Source organism: Molossus molossus, unplaced genomic scaffold (genome assembly GCF_014108415.1).
Source record: "Molossus molossus isolate mMolMol1 unplaced genomic scaffold, mMolMol1.p scaffold_m16_p_3, whole genome shotgun sequence".
Classification (NCBI taxonomy): Eukaryota; Metazoa; Chordata; class Mammalia; order Chiroptera; family Molossidae; genus Molossus; species Molossus molossus.
The window spans coordinates 57,290,404-57,309,342 of NW_023425366.1; the positions used below are offsets into that span (position 1 = coordinate 57,290,404).

At 38.6% G+C, this 18,939-nt stretch overlaps 1 protein-coding gene across 2 annotated transcripts in view; it reads right to left on the minus strand.

Moving 5' to 3' along the window:
- Positions 1 to 2,712: 2,712 nt before the first annotated feature.
- HAPLN1 (hyaluronan and proteoglycan link protein 1) overlaps positions 2,713 to 18,939 on the minus strand; it is a 79,700-nt gene continuing 63,473 nt past the window's right edge. Inside the window, exons 2-4 of one of the 2 annotated variants that reach the window (XM_036280400.1) lie at positions 10,976 to 11,347; positions 6,009 to 6,311; positions 2,713 to 3,582 (exon numbers count right to left, since the gene is read on the minus strand). In XM_036280400.1, the coding sequence (XP_036136293.1) occupies positions 3,293 to 3,582; positions 6,009 to 6,311; positions 10,976 to 11,347 (965 nt within the window). In that variant the 3' untranslated portion in view covers positions 2,713 to 3,292. The remainder of the gene's footprint in view (positions 3,583 to 6,008; positions 6,312 to 10,975; positions 11,348 to 18,939) is intronic. The other variant, XM_036280399.1, reaches the window with a different exon arrangement.

The window sequence follows — 18,939 nt, forward strand, 5'->3', positions numbered from 1 at the left end:
ACAACTCAGAAGAATCAAAAGATACTGCAGTAACACAAAATTGTCTTTTAATGTTTGTTTACCAGTTCATTGTATCTTACAGAAAATGAAAACATTATTTTTGTAATACAGATTGGTTCTTTTCCTCAGATTTGTACTCAGATGCCTTTAAATACTGATTTTCTTTTGCTCTGGCGACTTAATGACTTTTTGTGTTTTTTATTTCTTTTGTTGTACATCATTGCTGCTCTGGCAGTAGTGAGCTATGATACAGTTAACTTCTCAACAAAACTGTCAGTTATCCATTGATCATTCTTGATGCATTCTGTGCTGAAAACTAATAATAGTTCCCTTTTAATCCTCCCCTCCTATGGTCAGCTACTCCAGGAGACCACCGTATTCTTTGGAGCACTGAAATCAAGAAGCCCAGTATGGCTGCCAGCAACCAAATTGGAATCTCCTTTGAGTCTACTTTTAATTGCCAAAATAATAAGCTACTATATTATTGCATAAAATAAAACTTTAACAGGTACCGGCCCCCTTTCTATGAGAGAAAGTTTAAATTTACAAATACCATATTTGACTAAAAATTACTGTGATAAAATATGGCAGCAGTTATTAAAAGATGGCTTCCAGTGTCAATGTGATTAACTCGTTTCCATTCCCATTGTCTTTTCATGTGGATCACTCAGTGTTATTGGGTTTTAAATGTAGGTGTCTCAGTGAAACTGGCAGATAAACTTTGTTGCTTATATGGGCCATAAGTGTTAATTATGGACAAAATGATCAAAACAATATTTCCTAACCCAGAGTCCCATCTTATCTCTCTGATACTCTTGGAACCCAAGTCTGAGGAGCAATATCTAAATTAGCCAATGTTATACTGACTTTTTGTTCGGAATTGTAATAGAATGGCCTTGCTTTTTCCAACATTCTCAGTGAGATATCTTGGGCAATGAAGTAGGAAAATAGACATTTGGTTCAAAAATGGAAAATGATAACATTAAAAAAAAAACTATTCAAGTAGAAGTCCAAAAGGGTAAGGGGATCCTCATCCTATAGGGGAAGTCAGAAGATAAAAATTCTGCCCGGCAGTATTCAATTTTTAAAGACTTTTTTTTACAAGCTTGAAAAAATGGTGTGCAATCAGTATAGATTTTAAACAGCTAAAAGTCAGTCCAGAGTTTTTGATCAGCACCATTTTCTATACTAGTAAATATTCAAAAGTTAAGAAATGCTAGCTACTATGCTTAACGTTATAAAGGTAGAGTTCTGCAGCAGTAACTGAAAATTATATATCTGCTTCCATAGAAATTTGTTCCCACTTGCATTTCCAATAATTCTTGTAACGTGGGTAATAATCGTTCAAGTATGGGCTTCCTCCATACGTGAATAACATATTTTAAATAACATATTCATCTTATTCTAGACCATTCAGGTATTTTCAATTTAAAAGTTCAAGTTCTATTTGTATCAGCAGTGTTTGAGTTAAACCTCACAACCTCTTTGGATTTATATTTGTAACTTTTGTACAGTTTGCATATCCAACCTAATGTTAAAATGTGCATGCATACATTGTCATCTTCTAATATTAAAGCATCTGAAAATTGCCAGCTATGCTTTTGATAAAAGAAGTGATCTACTTTTATTTACAATATTTTGTCTAGATAACGTATGAGTATAGTTATGGCTTTATGGATTTCCAATTGTTCTATATCTTCCACACATATAACTCTACATTTAGAGAGTAAATTTATTAGAATTATTACAGAGCTTTAAATGCAACCACAATAAATTCAAGAAACAGATTTATTTACTCATGTTCATGGGAGGAAGATCTACATAAAAACATTCATGAAAGCACACCAGCTGTGTCATACTTGGTTTATGATACTAAATCCCATTTATTAGAACTCATTGTGAAACAATGGGAAACCATAAGATGGAATTTGAATACAAATATTGGTCCCTGTGGGGTCTCAACAGTCATAAAAATATAGGAAAACAGAGCTTCATTTAAGATTGGAGCTGCTAATGCGAAAGTTGTTTTTCTGAACCTGGCCTCACCCTTTCACTACAGCCCCGATGATTTTAGTGTAAACCGAGATGACAGCTTCAGTGTTTCATTTACACCTAGATGACAGGCAAGGAAAGTGACATCACTGACCACATTTTCTCACGGAAGAAGGTTTAGAACGACTTTGTTGACTTTTTCCCCCAACCACAGGCACCAGTTGGGCTTTCTAGTGTATATACAAATAAAAAAATAAAAATTTTGAAAGTTGGGTCCTTTCTCTTGGTTAGGAAAATGTGTAGTTATTCATTCTTTTTTATGATTTAAATGTTTCAATGTAATGTAAATAAGAAGGAAATATTAAATAGTTTAAAGTTATTTTTATAGGACAATAACATTTCATAGGCTAACATAAAATCAAGCTGCTAAATTTTACAATTTTTCTGTCCAGCAGTTTATCTATATAACTGCCCTGAGTAGATGCTAAATGCTGCTTAGCCACCGGCCCTTAGAATTTAAATATAGCTCAGTAAAGCTACTCAAAAGATAGACAGTTCTTCTTAGGCATGTGTAATTTTAATTAGAAGAAGGTAGGAGTCTCTCATTGGTTAAATATTATCTGCTTATTTAAATTTTATACTTCATATAAATGGGGTTATTAAGGAGTTTTAACTGTGCTTTTTACTATGCATTGGAGTCCATATGAATTTTTTATTTTTGGTCAAAAAGGCAGGATTTTAAAGAGTAAAATATTCTATTAGAGACTTGAAATATTAACTTTTAGAAAAGTGTAGATTATTCCCTTGTGAGATTGAGTTTTGTGCAACCTCTCAGAATCTCAGTTTATGTAAAGAAGCCTGTATTTCAAATCAGTTGCTCTAATTTGTTTATTGTAATGCATTTCAAAATTGTACAAATGTGTAAAATTTGTGCTTGTGGAAGCTGCTGCTCCGAGTAGCTTTACTTTCCTTAATTTAATCCTAGCAATCCTCAAGTTATTGCATGCCCCGTTCATGAAAAGATACTTTGTGGGGATGATACAGCCTGAACAGTTTGGCTCTCAAACCTCCTTATGTAGGGCCTCCCTTAAAATTATATTAATTTATAATATATATTGAATGATAGCTTTACAAAAACAAATTAATGAATTGATCTTTATGAAAATGACTCTTTACAGTAAGTAAAAAAGGATTATCACAGTTTTGGTAACTTGCATGAGTTCATATTGAAAAAAAAAACACAAAAAAACCTTTCACATGTTCTTAATGACTTTAGACTTGACGTGCTCTAGGGGCACGCTCAATTGTATGCTCTGAAACAGTAGACACCGTACAGCTTATGCTTTTTATCTGGGAAACCCACGAAGCGCACTGCAGCCTCGGTAGGACTGCAGCGCCTCCTTGGCCTGGAGATGGGGTAGCGCACGCTGCCGTCCTCCAACCAGCCCGCGTCGCAGCGGTCGTATCCCAGAAGTCTCCAGGCTGCGAATATCTGGCCCACTTTCGCAATCCGAGCACCATCGTTGAGACAAGCTTGCACCGCTTCGTCATAGGTCAGCTTGGTGGGGTGGATCAGGTAGTAAAAACGGCCTGTGGAGAGAAGGGGACAGGTCAGTGGGCCTGTCGTGAGCCAGGCAGAGTTGGAAGGAGCCCGAAAGGGGGTGTGTTTCAGGGCAGCACAGAGCAGTATCTGTGAAGTTTGGGGAACATAGGATCCTCTATCGAATGTAGTGCCCCGAAGTCGCTCTCCCTTAAATTAGTTGATTTTCTTGCCCCATAGAACATGTTCAGACCTTTCATAGTTTTAAAAAAGAAAAGGGAAATGACAGATGCAGTTTCTGTTCGCTAATTAGTGACTAAAAGGGCCTTCTGTGGCTCTAGAGAAGACAGAAGTCCATGTTAAAAGCAAGAGCTATTTAAATTCTAGCTGTGGCGAGGCTGAACCCCAGTACAAGTTTCTAGAGGGGCAAAATTTGAATGTGAAAGGATCAAACACATTCCTGACATAAAAGTCCATTTAAAAAAAAAAATCAAAAGCCCTTAAGTCCTTTTCATTACAGGTATCAATAAGACATTATTTTTATTCAAAGACTACAGTATGAAAATGCAAAAAAAAAAAAAAAAATACAGGAAGTCTCTTGCCATAAATAATACTGGCTCAGAATGGACCTGGTCTGTTCACTCACTAGCAAAAGGATGCATTTATTTATTTTTTCTACTTTATTCTGTGGGAGTCTGATACCTACCTAGCCGTTTTTTTGTTTTTTTTTTTAATTTCACAAGAAAGAGCAAACTAGTCTTACTCGCTTATTGAATAGTGAGATTCTTTCAATATGTTTTCAATATCCATAAAATGTTTAAAATAAGACATCAACTGACTGAAATGACACACACCGAATGAAGATTTTCTCAGACTTCGTTTCAGGTAGAAGATATTCTCTCTCTTCCCTGATTATAACTGTAATGATATATCTCCCTGCCCCTCATTAAATATAGATTATTGAAGTGTGAATAATGCTTGCCAGTTCTTACTAGATAAGATGATGTGATTTGGAGCAGGAGTAAAGGCCATTGGAACATTAGCTAGAGGGTTAGTTCTGTCATCTACACCAGAGGTAGGCAAACTACACGAGTCAAATGAGGCTTCATTAGAACATAATCATAACCACACCCATCCATTTAATATTGTCTATGGCTGCTTATGTGTTACCATGTACAAAGCTACATTGATTGAATAGTTGTGAAAGGCAAAAAATATTTACTATCTGGCCCTTTACAGAAAGTTTGTGGATCCCTGATCTCTTGCTATTTTTCCCGAAGCATGTCTGCAGGGAACTAAAATACAAATGATGGAGTCAGGGTTTGCTTCATGGGTATGTGACCCGTGTAGATACCAATGGCCTTGTGATTGGTTTAATTCCTTGCTGTCACCATCTTAATATTTTCGACAATTTTTTTTTTTTTTTTTTTTTATCCTCACCCGAGGATATTTTTCCATTTTTTGTACAGATAGAGTGGGAGGGAGAGAGAGGAAGGGAGAGAGAGACAGAAACATTGATGTGAAGGGACACATCGAGTGGCTGCCACCCGCATGACCAACCAGGGCCGGGGACAAACTGCAACCGAAGTACATGCCCTTAGCGGGAACCGAACCCGGGTCTCTCCGGACCACAGGCCGACGCTCTAACCGCTGAGCCAAACCGGCCAGGGCTATTTTCGACAATTTTTGAACAAGGAACGAACATTTTCATTTTGCACGGGGCCACACAATATGTAGGTGGGTCTAGACAGAGCAAGGTAAGGCTGGGAGTTATCTTGAACGCGAAGAACCAGTCATCAACACCGAGGCAACAGGGACCTCTTTTCTTCTACTTTCACCTGCAATGTTATTTCTACTTATTTTTCTTGCAAAACTCTCTTTTCTTTCCCTACAATTTTAAAACATGTTTTTACTGATTTTTTTTAGAGATAGAGGAAGAGAGAGAGAGAAACATCGATGTGAGAGAGACATAGATTGGCTACCTCCTGCACGCCCCCTACTGGGGATCGAGCCCACAACCCGGGCATGTTCCCTCTCAGTCCACGGGACTACGCTAATCCACTGAGCCACACCAGCCGGGCCAAAGCTGTCTTCATCCTGAGCTTTGTTGATCATTTATGAAAATGCTGACATTATAGTTTAGTGAAGGAGAATATGACAATTGGGAGAGCTGCATCCTAGGGAGGGCACACAATGGCAGCATAGTTTGTCAGTAAGAAACAGACTCCAGACAAAATCGCAGCTTAAACTAGTTCATAATAACAATCAGATGCACTAAAACCTAGGGATAGTGGAAATACACACTCTTGCTTAACTTCTTTGAATTCTCTTAAAATTAAGACATCAAATAAATTTTTACATCTTTTCAAACAGGGGTAACACTTCAGTGCTTTTATCTTTTATAGTAGATAAGATTGAAAGTCAAGTGTAGTGTCCTAGTACACATCGGTGTATGGTATTACGGTTAATATCTTACCATTGAAGTTGGATGTAAAACAGAACACATCATATCTGCTTTTATCTTTATCCCAAAACCCGTAGTTCCTGACCCCGGGCACAGTGTTCTGGCCTCCGCAGGGCTCCCGCGGCTTGGTGATGGGGTACTGCACCGAGCCGTCGCTGAGCCAGCCGGCGTTGCACCAGTCCAGCCCGCCCCGCCACGCGTCGTACAGCTGGTCGAAGGAGGCAATCACGGCGTCCTGGTCCAGACAGGCCTGCTGTGCCTCGTGAAAGTTGAGGTTATAGCGCCCCAGTCGTGGAAAATAAGGGAATACCACACCTGTCCAAAGAAGAAAGCACAGGATTATTAGTGGCACGAAAAGTAACAGGTAGAAAAGCAAATCCCACTTCACTGGCGAAAAGTGTGATAGAATCGCCATCAGACGAAGTAGTGCTTTTTGGACATCTTGCGGTGGTTTCTCGTGGTCCCTCCCCCCTTCAAAGAGCCTCTCAGCTCTGAGCATGTCACAGTGTGCTTTTGGTTTGATAACTTCAGTGATTTACCCCTTTTGCTACGAGGTCAACTCAAGCCTTGAAATTCTCCTTTCTGAAATGATTCACCTGCAGATAATATTTTCCAAGTAGCCCTCCTTGAGAATTTACCATCTGCTACTGATTACTAACCCTAAAAATGTATTCCTGAGCCCCCTTTGCCTGGGAAAAAGTCATTATTGAATACTAAGCATGCTAGGGAATGTAGAAATAGTGCTGAGAAGGAAAGTATTTATCAAAATTCATAATGTTTTTTCTTAGTAATATTCTGATATAATGAGTCATTCATTTTATGTGTTTTAAATATATACACAAACATGTTAAGTTATTCAAATGCAGTTTTGTACTTCCTTTAACATGTGCTCCTAAAAATTTGCAGATAAGTAACTTTTATTTAGAAGTTTTCTGATTTGGAGAAACCTGAAAGTGAAATTCTTTGCATATCTAACAAAAACCTAATTGAACAGTCTGTCTTCATCGTAATAAAGCAATTCTTGACTGTGAGGAACACCTCCATAAAAAGCATCATGGCTCTCTTATTTGTTTCAATTTTTACTATAGCCTTTACTCTTTTATTTTCTTGTCATTAAACAAAGACAACTTAAGAGCTTTATTTCAAAATATTTCCATTACTATTTCTCAGTTTCCATATTCATATACTGCACACCAAAACATTTTAATTACAAATAGAAACAAAAACCTTCCCAACACTTGTCCTATACAAGGTAGGTACAGAATAGACATCTGTTGACTAGGTTAATGCCAAAGAATTAAATTAAATATTTTAAAGGCCAAAACCCTTAGCAAATGTGAATAGTGTGAAATGGCACTTGGCTTTGCCTGGGAAGAAACAATGATTTTCCAAAAGCGTTCTTTTTGGTCAAATAACCATGAGAGGTGATTGAGCTGTCTTACAACTTTCTTCACAATTTCTTTAAAGGACAAGGATTACATAAGAAAGCAAAGTTGTGCCATTTGCTGGACTTTAAGAAGGACCACTGTATCAAAATGTCTCCCCCCTAGTTGCTAAAAGGTAATTAATTTTTAGTGTGATTATTCAAATCCCTGGGTTGGATTTTAAAAAATGTAATTAGAAATAATTAATATTTTAGCTGGTGGGATATAAAAAACTGTCCCACTGACAGTACTTTGGTGAATTATATCACATGAGCTATTTTTCTGAGACTGTAGACCCTACTGAAGATGAATGTACAATTCACTCATAGTGTACCCAAGTACACAGGAAATGTTTTCTTTTATAAGCTGTCCTGGAAGACTCTACAAGAAGAAATTTTAGTAGCCAAGATCAAGTTGCGTCCACCGAAGGCCTCGGTAGGACACATTTGTCCCTCCAGGGCAGGCCAGCTGGCACTGTCCACTGCAGGCAGAGATCCAGGAAGGCTTCCCGATCTCATCCTGCCTTCTCAGGTTCTTGGCCGAGGGATCTGTAAACTGAATCAGAGCCAACACGAAGGAGGAAAAGACTCTCTGGGTTGCCACTGCCCCCTGCAGTGATGATGGAAGGGAAGCCCGGAGATGGCTCGAAGAAGAGCTGTGCCCAGGCACCTCGCTAAGAACCCAGTTAGCGCGGGAAGGAACTGCTGCAGTGCCCCCTGTGCCCTGCACCGTTCAGACTCTCTCCTCAGCAACTGCAGGAATGCTGCTATTAAAATTTTACTTAATTTATCCAGTAGAGATTTCTTTGGCAGCTGGATATTAAGTGAGAGAAAATCTTACAGTATCTCAATGTGGAGAGAGAAAGAAATCATATAGGTTGAATTCCATTTTCCAGATGGCTTAAGATGGTGACAGTGAAGAATGTAGAGTGTTTCCGTTTAAAGTGGTTTTAAAAACCAAGACAATCTTTTGGGTTTAAATTCACTGCAGTATATTTAGTGGACTTTTATGGACATTAGAAAAATTTTTTCTTTAGTAATTTGTCCTTGATTAATCATTGAATGTTCCTGAAATATGACTGATTCAGTTCCAAATACACTGTAATATATTTTTGAGTTCCTTTCAAATTTAACACAAATTCAAACAACTGTTTCTTAAAGTCAAAATGAAACCCTATATTAAAATTTTACTATTTTTCAATTGCAAGAATAAATGATCAACTTATGGTTTTATTAACTTAAAAGGGAAGGTGGGGAGAGACACATCAATGTCAGAGAGACACTGCCCTGACCGGGGCCAAGGATCAGCAGGTACGTGCCCTTGACTGAGAATCAAACCTGAGACGCTTTGGGGCTCGGACCAGTGCTCTAACAATTTAGCCATGCTGGCCAAGGTGATTTACATGCATTTTAATTAGTGTTTGATGATACTGGAAAGAAAACATTTCAAATACATCTAGATTAATTTCTATGTTTTACTCAGGCAAAATGGTAAAAGAGTCACTATTGTGCACATTTAGTACAGATATTTCAACACTCAGATGTTTCTTACGAGCAGAGGCATTTCTGGAAGTATGTGGTTGTTATCATTTATTTACTTGTTTTACTTCCAGCTTGCTAAGATTTCAACATCTAAGACTATGATTGCAGAAACCTTCTTGCTTCTGTGGGGAAATGTGCAATTCCTACAGCTGGAGTACATGGTGATTGCTTTTACTCGGCACTTACAAAAGGAAGAAAAGTTAAACTTTTACAATCATCACATGGAGATGAATAATATCAAATGTGTGAGTAGTTTTGTCAGTCCAGATATATTTTAAAAAACGCACTCTTTAAGATTTATAATTGCCCAGTCCAAGTCATCCTAGTTGTTGGCAAATATCAATTTGTTTGACATGTGAAAGGTTTTCATACCATGGCACATATAGAAACTAAAGTAAATTTCAATATCTCTATAAAGTAAATACATTAATTAATTAATTTATTTTTTATCCTCACCCGAGGATATTTTTCATGTATCTTCAGATAGAGCGGGAGGGAGAGAGGAAGGAAGAGAGAGAGAGAAACATCGATGTGAGAGAGACACATCGAGTGGTTGCCATTTACACTATGCCAACCAGGGCCAGGAATAAACCAAAACCAAGGTATGTGCCCTTAGCAGAACCGAACCCGGGACTTTCCAGTCCGCCGGCCAACGCTCTAACCACTGAGCCAAACCGGCCAGGGCAAAGTAAATACGTTTAGTAAGAAAAAGGCAGAGGCCATGCAGCATAGTTTTACCCCTATTTCTCTCATAGTGTCTAGCAGTGCTCTGAAATTATTTTTTATTTCTGAAAGTCCTCAGACTGTATTTTTGTGTATTTGGCCTCAATTTTACCAATGTTCATGGATATTCATTTGAATTCATAAAAACTGAAAGAACAAGGTGACATGCAATTAGGAGCCAAGAGCTACAGATAAGAGAGAAGAGAAGACCATAAAAATTCACTTTACATCATGTCATTTATTAGATCCATAAAGCTAATAATTGTCCACATGCGTGATGGGGTGCTATGGGACTCAGAGGGCAAATCTTCAGTGATGTGCTAGTGGACCAAACGCATACTTTTCCAAAGGCACAAATCCACTCTAAGATGTGAAAGGAGCTTCTAGCAAACAAACTTATAGTTTATATGCCTAAGAAAGGAAAGTATTCTATCAGTGCAGCCAAAATTCATCGACTGGATTGTTTGCCTCCTACACATACCTGACTGGGCCTGGGGATCAAACCTGCAACATAGGTAGGTGCCCTTGACCGAGAATCGAACCCACTACCTTTAGGTTTGTGGGCCATTGCTCTAACCACTGTACCACACCGACTAGGGCAAGAAGTTTTGAGATATATGAGAAACCACGGAGAAGGGTTTCTTTAATGTCAGGGCATTTAGAGGGTGGGCTTTGGGCAGAGGGGGCACAGGATGACAAGGACACTCTTTATTATCTAGCTTTTTATACATTTTGGTATTACATATACAAGAGAGAAAATTTCCCCCAGATGTCTTGACCATTTGGTATTCAATGTTTAAGAGACTTTTGACCATTAAAAAAATTACTTCTTCACAAGAATAGTTAAATAAATCTGGAGGTTATTTTTTTTTTGTTAAATTAAGTGTTCAGTTACTTTACAGAATATAAACCTGCCACTATTTCAAAACTGAGGTAATTTTAGAAGTATAACAAAAAAGCAGCAGATCTGAAATTTCTTAATAATTTTGTGATGAGCTTTAAATTCTGAATAGCACAAGGCAGTTTCTGAATATTATTAATTCAGTTCCACTGCAAATTTCTCCTACTTGCCAATAGCTTTAGTTTTGCATATAACCGCTGTGTGTACATTTCAAATATGAAAGCTAGAATCATAGACTACAAAATACAAAAGAATAGGAAAACATTCTGTGAATGGACTTCTGGTTTTGCACTCATCACTATGGCAACCACTAGACCTTACTCATTATGAAAACATAAAGAGCAATGGTTAATTATATTTTCTAAGTTTACATGGTTTACAGATACTTACCTTGTAAATCTAATGCTACCACAGCAGTATCATCTTCTAATCCTTCAATCACCTCGCACTTATATTTCCCATAATCCTCCAGGGTGAGGTCTGTGATCACCAGAGAAGCATCATTATCACTGCCTCCCTTCAGAAACACTCTACCCTGGTAGCCTCCATAGGCTTTCTTGTGGTATCCCATGGAAACAAACACGTCCACTTCCTTGAGGTAATCTGAAGTTAGCTTGGTCCACTTAATTCGGATTTTGTGGGTTCCTGAGCCAAACGCTGTAGGGTCTCGATAAAATTTACATGGCAGTGTAACATTGCCACCTCTATGTGAGAACACCTTGGCTTGTTCTGCTTCCACAAGTAGATGGGGGCCATTTTCTGCTGTAATTAAAAAAGAAAGAAAGAAAGGAAAGAACAATTAATGTGCTTTTAGACACTTTTATGAAATAAAATATGCTACCTTTACAGGGTATCTGATGAACAGTAGCATTGGGTAATAAGCTTCTCTCTGCATTGTTGGACAGTAGTCTCCTGAACCACATAGAAAGGTACCTCTAATACTTAGAGGGCATCTGTAAGGTAGCCATGTCTTTTAAACCATTGAAAATTGGAAGCATGTGCATTATACTCATTAAGAAACATTAGATATAAAACTCTATCATCATATGAAGTTTGATAATTTCATAATAAATTTTATTTTTTTACATTTAAATAGAAGAAATAAATACCACATGATCTCACTTATTTGTGGAATATAATAAACACAAAAAGCTAATGAACAAAACAGACCCAGAGACAGAGAAAGGAGCATGGTTCAGACTGACAAACCTCAGAGGATGGGGGTGAGGGGGGGGATGAGATAAACCAAAGAATTTATATGCCTGTATGCATAATCAAGGGACATAGACAACAATGCCTGGGGCAGGGGAGGGGGGTGGGGTAGGGAGGAGGGTGCTTGCGTGGGGGGGGAGGGGAGAAACATCTGTAACAAAAATAAATTAATTAATTTTTTAAAATGTAGAAACAAGATGAAAAATGACTAAGTACAATGACTATTTTATCAATACAAAACAAAAAATTTGTAGGCAAACTTTTTCTAGGTAAGCTTTCTAATACAATAAATCTATTTTGTATGTATAAAAACAATATGATTAACTTTTATTATACTTCTGGCCAAAGAACTTGGAATAGCCTCACATTTATGGTCTCTATTCAAATATACACTTGTGATTAAAATGCCATTCTGGAGCATGTTGAGCAATATGTGTATATTTTATTTTCACAAAAAGCTAGACATCACAAAGGTATTTTTAGCAAATATTTTATAAAACCTCCAGATTTTGAAATATATTCCTCAAAACTTGAATGTTAGAAGTGTATCCCAAGTTATACTTATTTTCTGATTAACCAAATAATTATTTCTTTATTCCCTTAAATCTCCTTCTACTCCCTCTCTCTTTGTTTTCTGCCATTTCTTATTAACGGTTATCTTATCGCGTCCACCTTTCCTTCCCTTGCCCTTTTGTTCCTCTCTCCCTCCTCCAAGGCCTTGGTAGCCTTCCAGAGAGAACCGCAGCGCTCCACGCTTGCCAAGTCAGCAGGGCTGCGGTTCTCCAGAGAGCCGGCTGTGATGTTCAGATCTTGGCTTCTCTGGGGTTTCCTCTGGTTAGCTCATTGTGCCTCTTGACCTTGACGAGGTCCCTTGAGGATGTGCAAGATTTGAAAATGAGAAAGTGATATAAGAACTCCTGGACACACACAGCTTCTCATCTATACACAGCTTTCAAAGGCTGCCCAGACTGCCTTTCATGTAGCCCTTCCTGCCTCAGGCAGGTAGGTACTGAGTACATTTTCGCTATGAATCATTTAAGACACACAAGACACCATGAAGAGTAGCCACTCACCTCCAGACAGATCTCAAAACTCAGTTATTGAATGGCACACACAGGATTCAGATTTCAAAATAAAAACTGTACGAAAATAGATACAGTGGTTCTATTTGTATCATATAGCAATCTGAATTATGTAATATTGAAAAATAAACATAATTTCATAACTAAGTCTGCCCCAATCCTTAGTAACTGAAAAAGTTTAACAAAGACATCACTTTGAATAGATTTAAAAAATAAAGAGAGAAGATAATGGCTTAATTAAAATGAATGCAGCTCATTAAGCATTTCTTTTAGATTCTATTTTTTTATCTTCTTATTTAGGACCACTGAACTATAAGATAAAAAGTTAATCTATCCAACTCTACCCTACATATAATTTTTCCACTATGATATTCCCAATGCCTGCATCCAAGTTCCACCTAAATATCTCTAGTGTCTTCTTTCTGGGAGGAGAAAAAGGAACTGTTGACTAAGTTTGTTCAGTTATGTCTGAGGGCCACAGGAGATATCTCCTACCCAGACCCTTGGGAGGACACCTGGGAGCGGGGTCTTCTGCTGGGATTTGAGTGTAGACATGACACACAGTTACAAGAGGTTGCAGTTTCATGATTTGTTTAAGCTTTTAAAAGTCAAAACTGATGCCCAGCCCTGGCCTGTTTGGCTCAGTGGTTGGAGCATTGGCCTGTGGACCGGAGAGTCCTGGGTTTGGTTCCCGTTAGGGTCATGTACCAAAAACAAAAAACAAAACTGATGCCCAAATGTATTGGGATAGAGGTATGACAGTAAGAAGGACCAAGAACTTTAATGTGATTAGAGACCTTGTTCTAACTTCATCTTCCTAATTTACTGGTTCGGTAGCCTGGAGCAGGTTGTGCCACCTCTAAACCCCACTTTTGTTATATGTGAGTTAGGGGTAGTGATATCTGCTATATACAGTTGACCCAATAGAAACATAAAGCTCTTAAGATATCGGCTGAGCCAAATTAAGTGTCCACTCACCACTCTGCTCCTGCTCAGAGATTTTCCACAGTATTTCTCAAATATGATGCTGCCTGATAATGAGCCTACTTTTGACATATAATAGCCTTCCATATTTTCACTTACTTAAAAGTTTTGATCCATGTGGAGTAAAAACTACACAAAATGCCACCTGTGTTTTACAGGAAACTTGGAAATTATTGTGTGGTTTAGCATAATCATAAGGTGTTCCAGAATGAATACAAGATCTGAATGTTTTATAAATTAAAGAGTTAAAGCAAAGATCAAAACTCTTGTGCAAAGGACCGAGACTTCTAATTTTTTTCTGTGGTTAACTGTAAATCATCTTGTAGTATTTTACAAATATAAGCTTCTGATTTTTCTAGGTACTATTTACTTTTACTCCATCATTGTGAGTAGATGATGACTTTGTGGTATAATATTGAGAACTGAGCAGATACCAAAAATCCACAGGCTTCCCACAAAACAGTGTTTCTAACAAGCCTACCAGAATGTATAAATTTCTACCATTTTTATTTTTATGTTTTGGGGGGGCTAGGTGTTGAGATAAATAGATGCCAGAAGTCCCTGAATGATATTCCAAGAACCCAAAGAAAGAGGTGGAACATGTGACACATTGAATGACCAAGAGCCATTAATGTTCATTAACCTAAACCCCTGGCATGTCCTGTTGAGAACATCGTATTCTGTTGGTTTGCTTGTGTTTAGAAGATCTACAGTGCAGAAAATAGCGCATTGGACATTGATGGGGGTGGCCTGTGGGAGAACAGGTAAGATTTAGGCATGAGCGCTGGCCTATGAGTTAGCGGCTCTGGGTTCCATTGTAGGCTCTACCAGGACTTAGCTATCTGAGTGACAGATCTATGTCATGAGAACATCAAGTCGAAGATTCTTATCAGGCTCGCTATGGCAGGTTGTTGTGACAGCGATCAACCGGAAACACACTGCGCTGGAGAGGAGGAGGGGACACGCAGAGAGCACGGAAGGAACCCAGTGCTGATGCGGGCTCTGCGTGGTGCTCCCTGGAGGACATCTTGAATCTGATCAGTGGATGCAGAAACCTGGATCGGTTTGAAATTTATGTTTAAATCAAAACTGCCTGATCGACATGCAGCTGCAAAACAAATATAATGCAAAAGATAAAAATAAACCTTGATCATCAGCATGAGTACTGCTTGTTTTCCTTTAAAAAAATAAATAAATAAATAAAACTAGGCAGCATACCTATGCTCATTTGGGGAAGGGGTTGAATTTTTCCTAAGTTCAGTTTGTAAGTTACAGAAATGTTCATGTTTCTATTAGTGAGTTTCAATGACAGTGACTTGAAAGATTTGATGCCCTTCGATAACCACAGTTGTCTCCAGGGGAAACAGCAGGGCTCCGTTATTATTTGACAAATTCTGCTGTGAAATCTAGAGGATGTCGTTCAATTTGACCAAATTCTTAACAGCATTGGCAAGACCGAAGAACTGATCTCCGTATTGCCATACAACTTAGGTGAAGCCTTTTAAACAACAGAACAGAAACAGTTGCAGAAAAATAATTTAGAAATATGGTATTTAACTATTTCCTATTGTTCTTAGTTCTATCAGAAATGCAATCTTTTTTGTTTTCCCCTTTTTCTGGCTGTTCCTTGCAAAAAATACAAAGATAACAGAAAAGAGGAGAAGGTGCTACAGATCAAAGTTTTTGTTTTTCCAAAATAAATTATGGATTGTGCAAATAACCAGTCTTTGTTTTTATTTTTTTTTATTTATTTTTTTTATCCTCACCCGAGGATATTTTTCCATTTTTTGTTCAGGTAGAGTGGGAGGGAGAGAGAGGAACAGAGAGAGAGAGAAATATCGACGTGAAAGGAACACATCGAGTGGCTGCCACCCGCACAACCGACCAGGGCCGGGGACAAACTGCAATCGAGGTACGCGCCCTTAGCGGGAACCGAACCCCGGTCTCTCAGGACCACAGGCTGACGCTCTAACCACTGAACCAAACCGGCTAGGGCATAACCAGTCTTTGTTGGTTGCTTTCTCACTAGTGTATAGGTGAAGTAGCCAATAGACTTTTGGACTCCCTAGACCACTAAATGTAACAAAAAAAAACCCCAAAATTTGGGGAATATAATATGGCTAAATAAGGTACTAAACTGAGACATCAGAAATACTCCTCTCTGCCACCATCATTTAAATTTTTTATTGTGGTAAAATAGTAGAATTATGTAACATACATTTGCCATTTTAACTATTTCTCAGTGTACAATTCAATGGCATTAATTACTTCCACCATATTATGCAACCACTTTCACTACCTATTTCCAAAACTTCTTATCACATCAAACAGAAAGCTAATTCTTCCCTGACACTCCAAACTGGGAGGCAGAGACTCAACTGTCAGCTCCATGATGAGTCATTTGAAAAAATTGCACAGGTTTTAAAAATAGTTCCTCATTTTTGTGACATCTGTTATCACTGTGGTGGGTTTGGATGTGTAAGACTAACACTTTGAAAGCTGTTGCTTCCCTTAGGGTAACCCAACCTGCCTGCGAATGAGCAGCCAGGATGGCTTTGTGTCCCTGCTTCTGTGCTTGCCATAGTGTCCTGAAATCGAGCACCGTCTCCCTCTCCACGTCCTCGGCACATGGCCCCTCCCGCATTGACGCGGTGCCCGGGAGCACAGTGCCTGGGACTGAGGTGGACCAGTGCTGCCTGGAGCGTGCTCAGCTACAGCAGTCCACACAGATACCTGCTCCCTGCTTTATGCAGTTATATAGCTCTAAAATAAAAACACTTTGTTAAAGACAATATTTAAGCAAATGCCCAATTTAGCCATTGGTCTCTCGTTGTACCTTACACATTACATTTGAGTAGGATAAATTGATTGAGAAGAAAATATGAAGTATCTCACTCATCAAACTTGACCTGTTTGGAATTCTTAAGTTTGCCTCAGCTTGGAATGAGTCTAGTGTTTCCTGCAGATGCTTGCTTATGATTCTGACGTGCCTGGTCAGCACTGCATCAAACTTTTACAAGGGTCCTCTTCCTGGCCCCTGCTGCCCCCTCCCTCATCCCCTTCCAGCCTTTACTGTCCTATTGGAGAGCTGGTCACTTTTAATTCATCAGAGACAGAGCTGTGGTTTCTTCCCCAGCTATTCCTGAATGCAAAGGACTCGGAGCCTCCCTATGACCCAGCGCCTCAGGAAGCGCAGACCTGAAGAGGATCTACTTTGCCCTCTGTCCTCAACTACTTGAGTTTTAAACCTTCCTGGATTTGTCCCTAGCCCATCTTTGCTTTCATCTGAAGTTCAGCCTCTGCCCTAAGAATATGTGGTACTTCTTACCATTTGTGTAAATTCAAAAGAAGTAGGTATATCTGCATAAACTATATCCGAAAGGATTTATAAGAAACTCATAACCTTGGTAGCCTGCAGAAAGAAGTGAGGTAGCTGTCTCGTTAGAAGAACCTTGGGAGAGTTTCTTTGAGTATGCTTGCATATTTTAAAAGTTTTGAACCATGTGAATGTATCACCTAATGCAAAACTAAATAAAAACGGTATGAACATAATTAAAAAGTTGAGGAAATTTAAACCAAAAAAACCTTATCTTGAGTATCTCCCGAAAAGATACTTAAGAAGCTGGTAGCCAAAACTGCAATATATTGTGATAATTGAAGGCTTATATTTTTTGCAGAAGACCTATTACTCTGTTACTAAAAATGCTATCTTTAAACATGCCTTCAAAACATGAAAAGTGTATGTCTTATTCCCTGTTCCTTAAAGATATTGCTGTCAAACACCCTGACTGTTGCCTAGTTTTGAACTGTGAAGGAAAGTCCAAGGCTGATCACTGGGTAAGTGAAGGTTGCTCTTTGCTGTCAAGTGCTCACTGCTGTTTTTCACCATCTGTGACTCTGCTTTTGGGTCTCACCAGCCATAAGAATTTACTTCTCTCATCTGTGGGAGACTATTTGCATGGCATCCATTTTGTTAAAATCTGCTCTGCCATCTCCTGCCCCAAGGCAGGATATCTAAGTACGTGATATTTACTTGACATTGCTTCGGGGTGGTTACATATATAGTGTGGATCTCCCCAGAATAAACGAGACTTGATCAGAGCCCTGTCTTGTCTCCATTTCTCATGTCTCTTGTCCCTCCTCATCCTCACTCCCCCTCTAGAGTCCTCGTTGCTCGACCTGCGAGACGGGTCACTCATCCACCCCAGCCCCTACCCTTACCTTCTCTCTAACCATTGTAGAATATTTGGGGCCTGCTATTTGCAATCAATCTACAGTTGAAAAAAATTACCTAAAATTGTGTTTTTACAATTTCTTTAAATGGCAAATGTCCTTTCGGTCAAGACCTTCATTTGACCTGATGTACCATGGAGCATCCTCTTAGGCATTGACCATATCCATCTTCCCTCCTTGCCTTAAGCGAAATCGTTACTCTAATAAGAAACCACCTAACACCCAAATATAGTATTGTTTTGGATGATGCTGATGATAAATGTATACCATGTTATTGTTATATCCAAGTTTAAAAGTAAAAAATGAAGATAAATGCTATTACTATTTTAGAGCCTAGAGGTTGATATATGGCAATATTTAAAAAAAAATTTTTTTCGGCTCAGCCAGTTTGTCACAGTGGTTGAGCGTCGACCCATGCACCAAGAAGTCGCCAGTTTGATCCCAGTCAGGGCACATGCCCAGGTTGTGGGCCTGATCCCCAGTGGGGGGCATGCAGGAGGCGGCCAATCAATGTTCTCTCTCATCTATGTTTCTATCTCTCTCTCATTTTCTCTCTCTAAAAATAAAAATAATTTTTTTTTCCAGGAACAGTGGAACATTTTCTCTACAAAGGATCTTTTAGACAAGACTTTGTAATAAAAATCTGACAAAAGGTGAACTTCTCTGCTTGAAACGTTCATCAAGAGCTCCCCCCCCCCCCCCGATAGCTCTAGGGAGTCAACTGAACACACTGCTCTGAGATATAAAAATCACTGCTCTGAGATATAAACCTGAAACTCTTTTAATATTCTGTAAAAAAAAAAGTGTCTTTTCTTAATTCTCTTTTTGTGCCAGGAAGAAGTA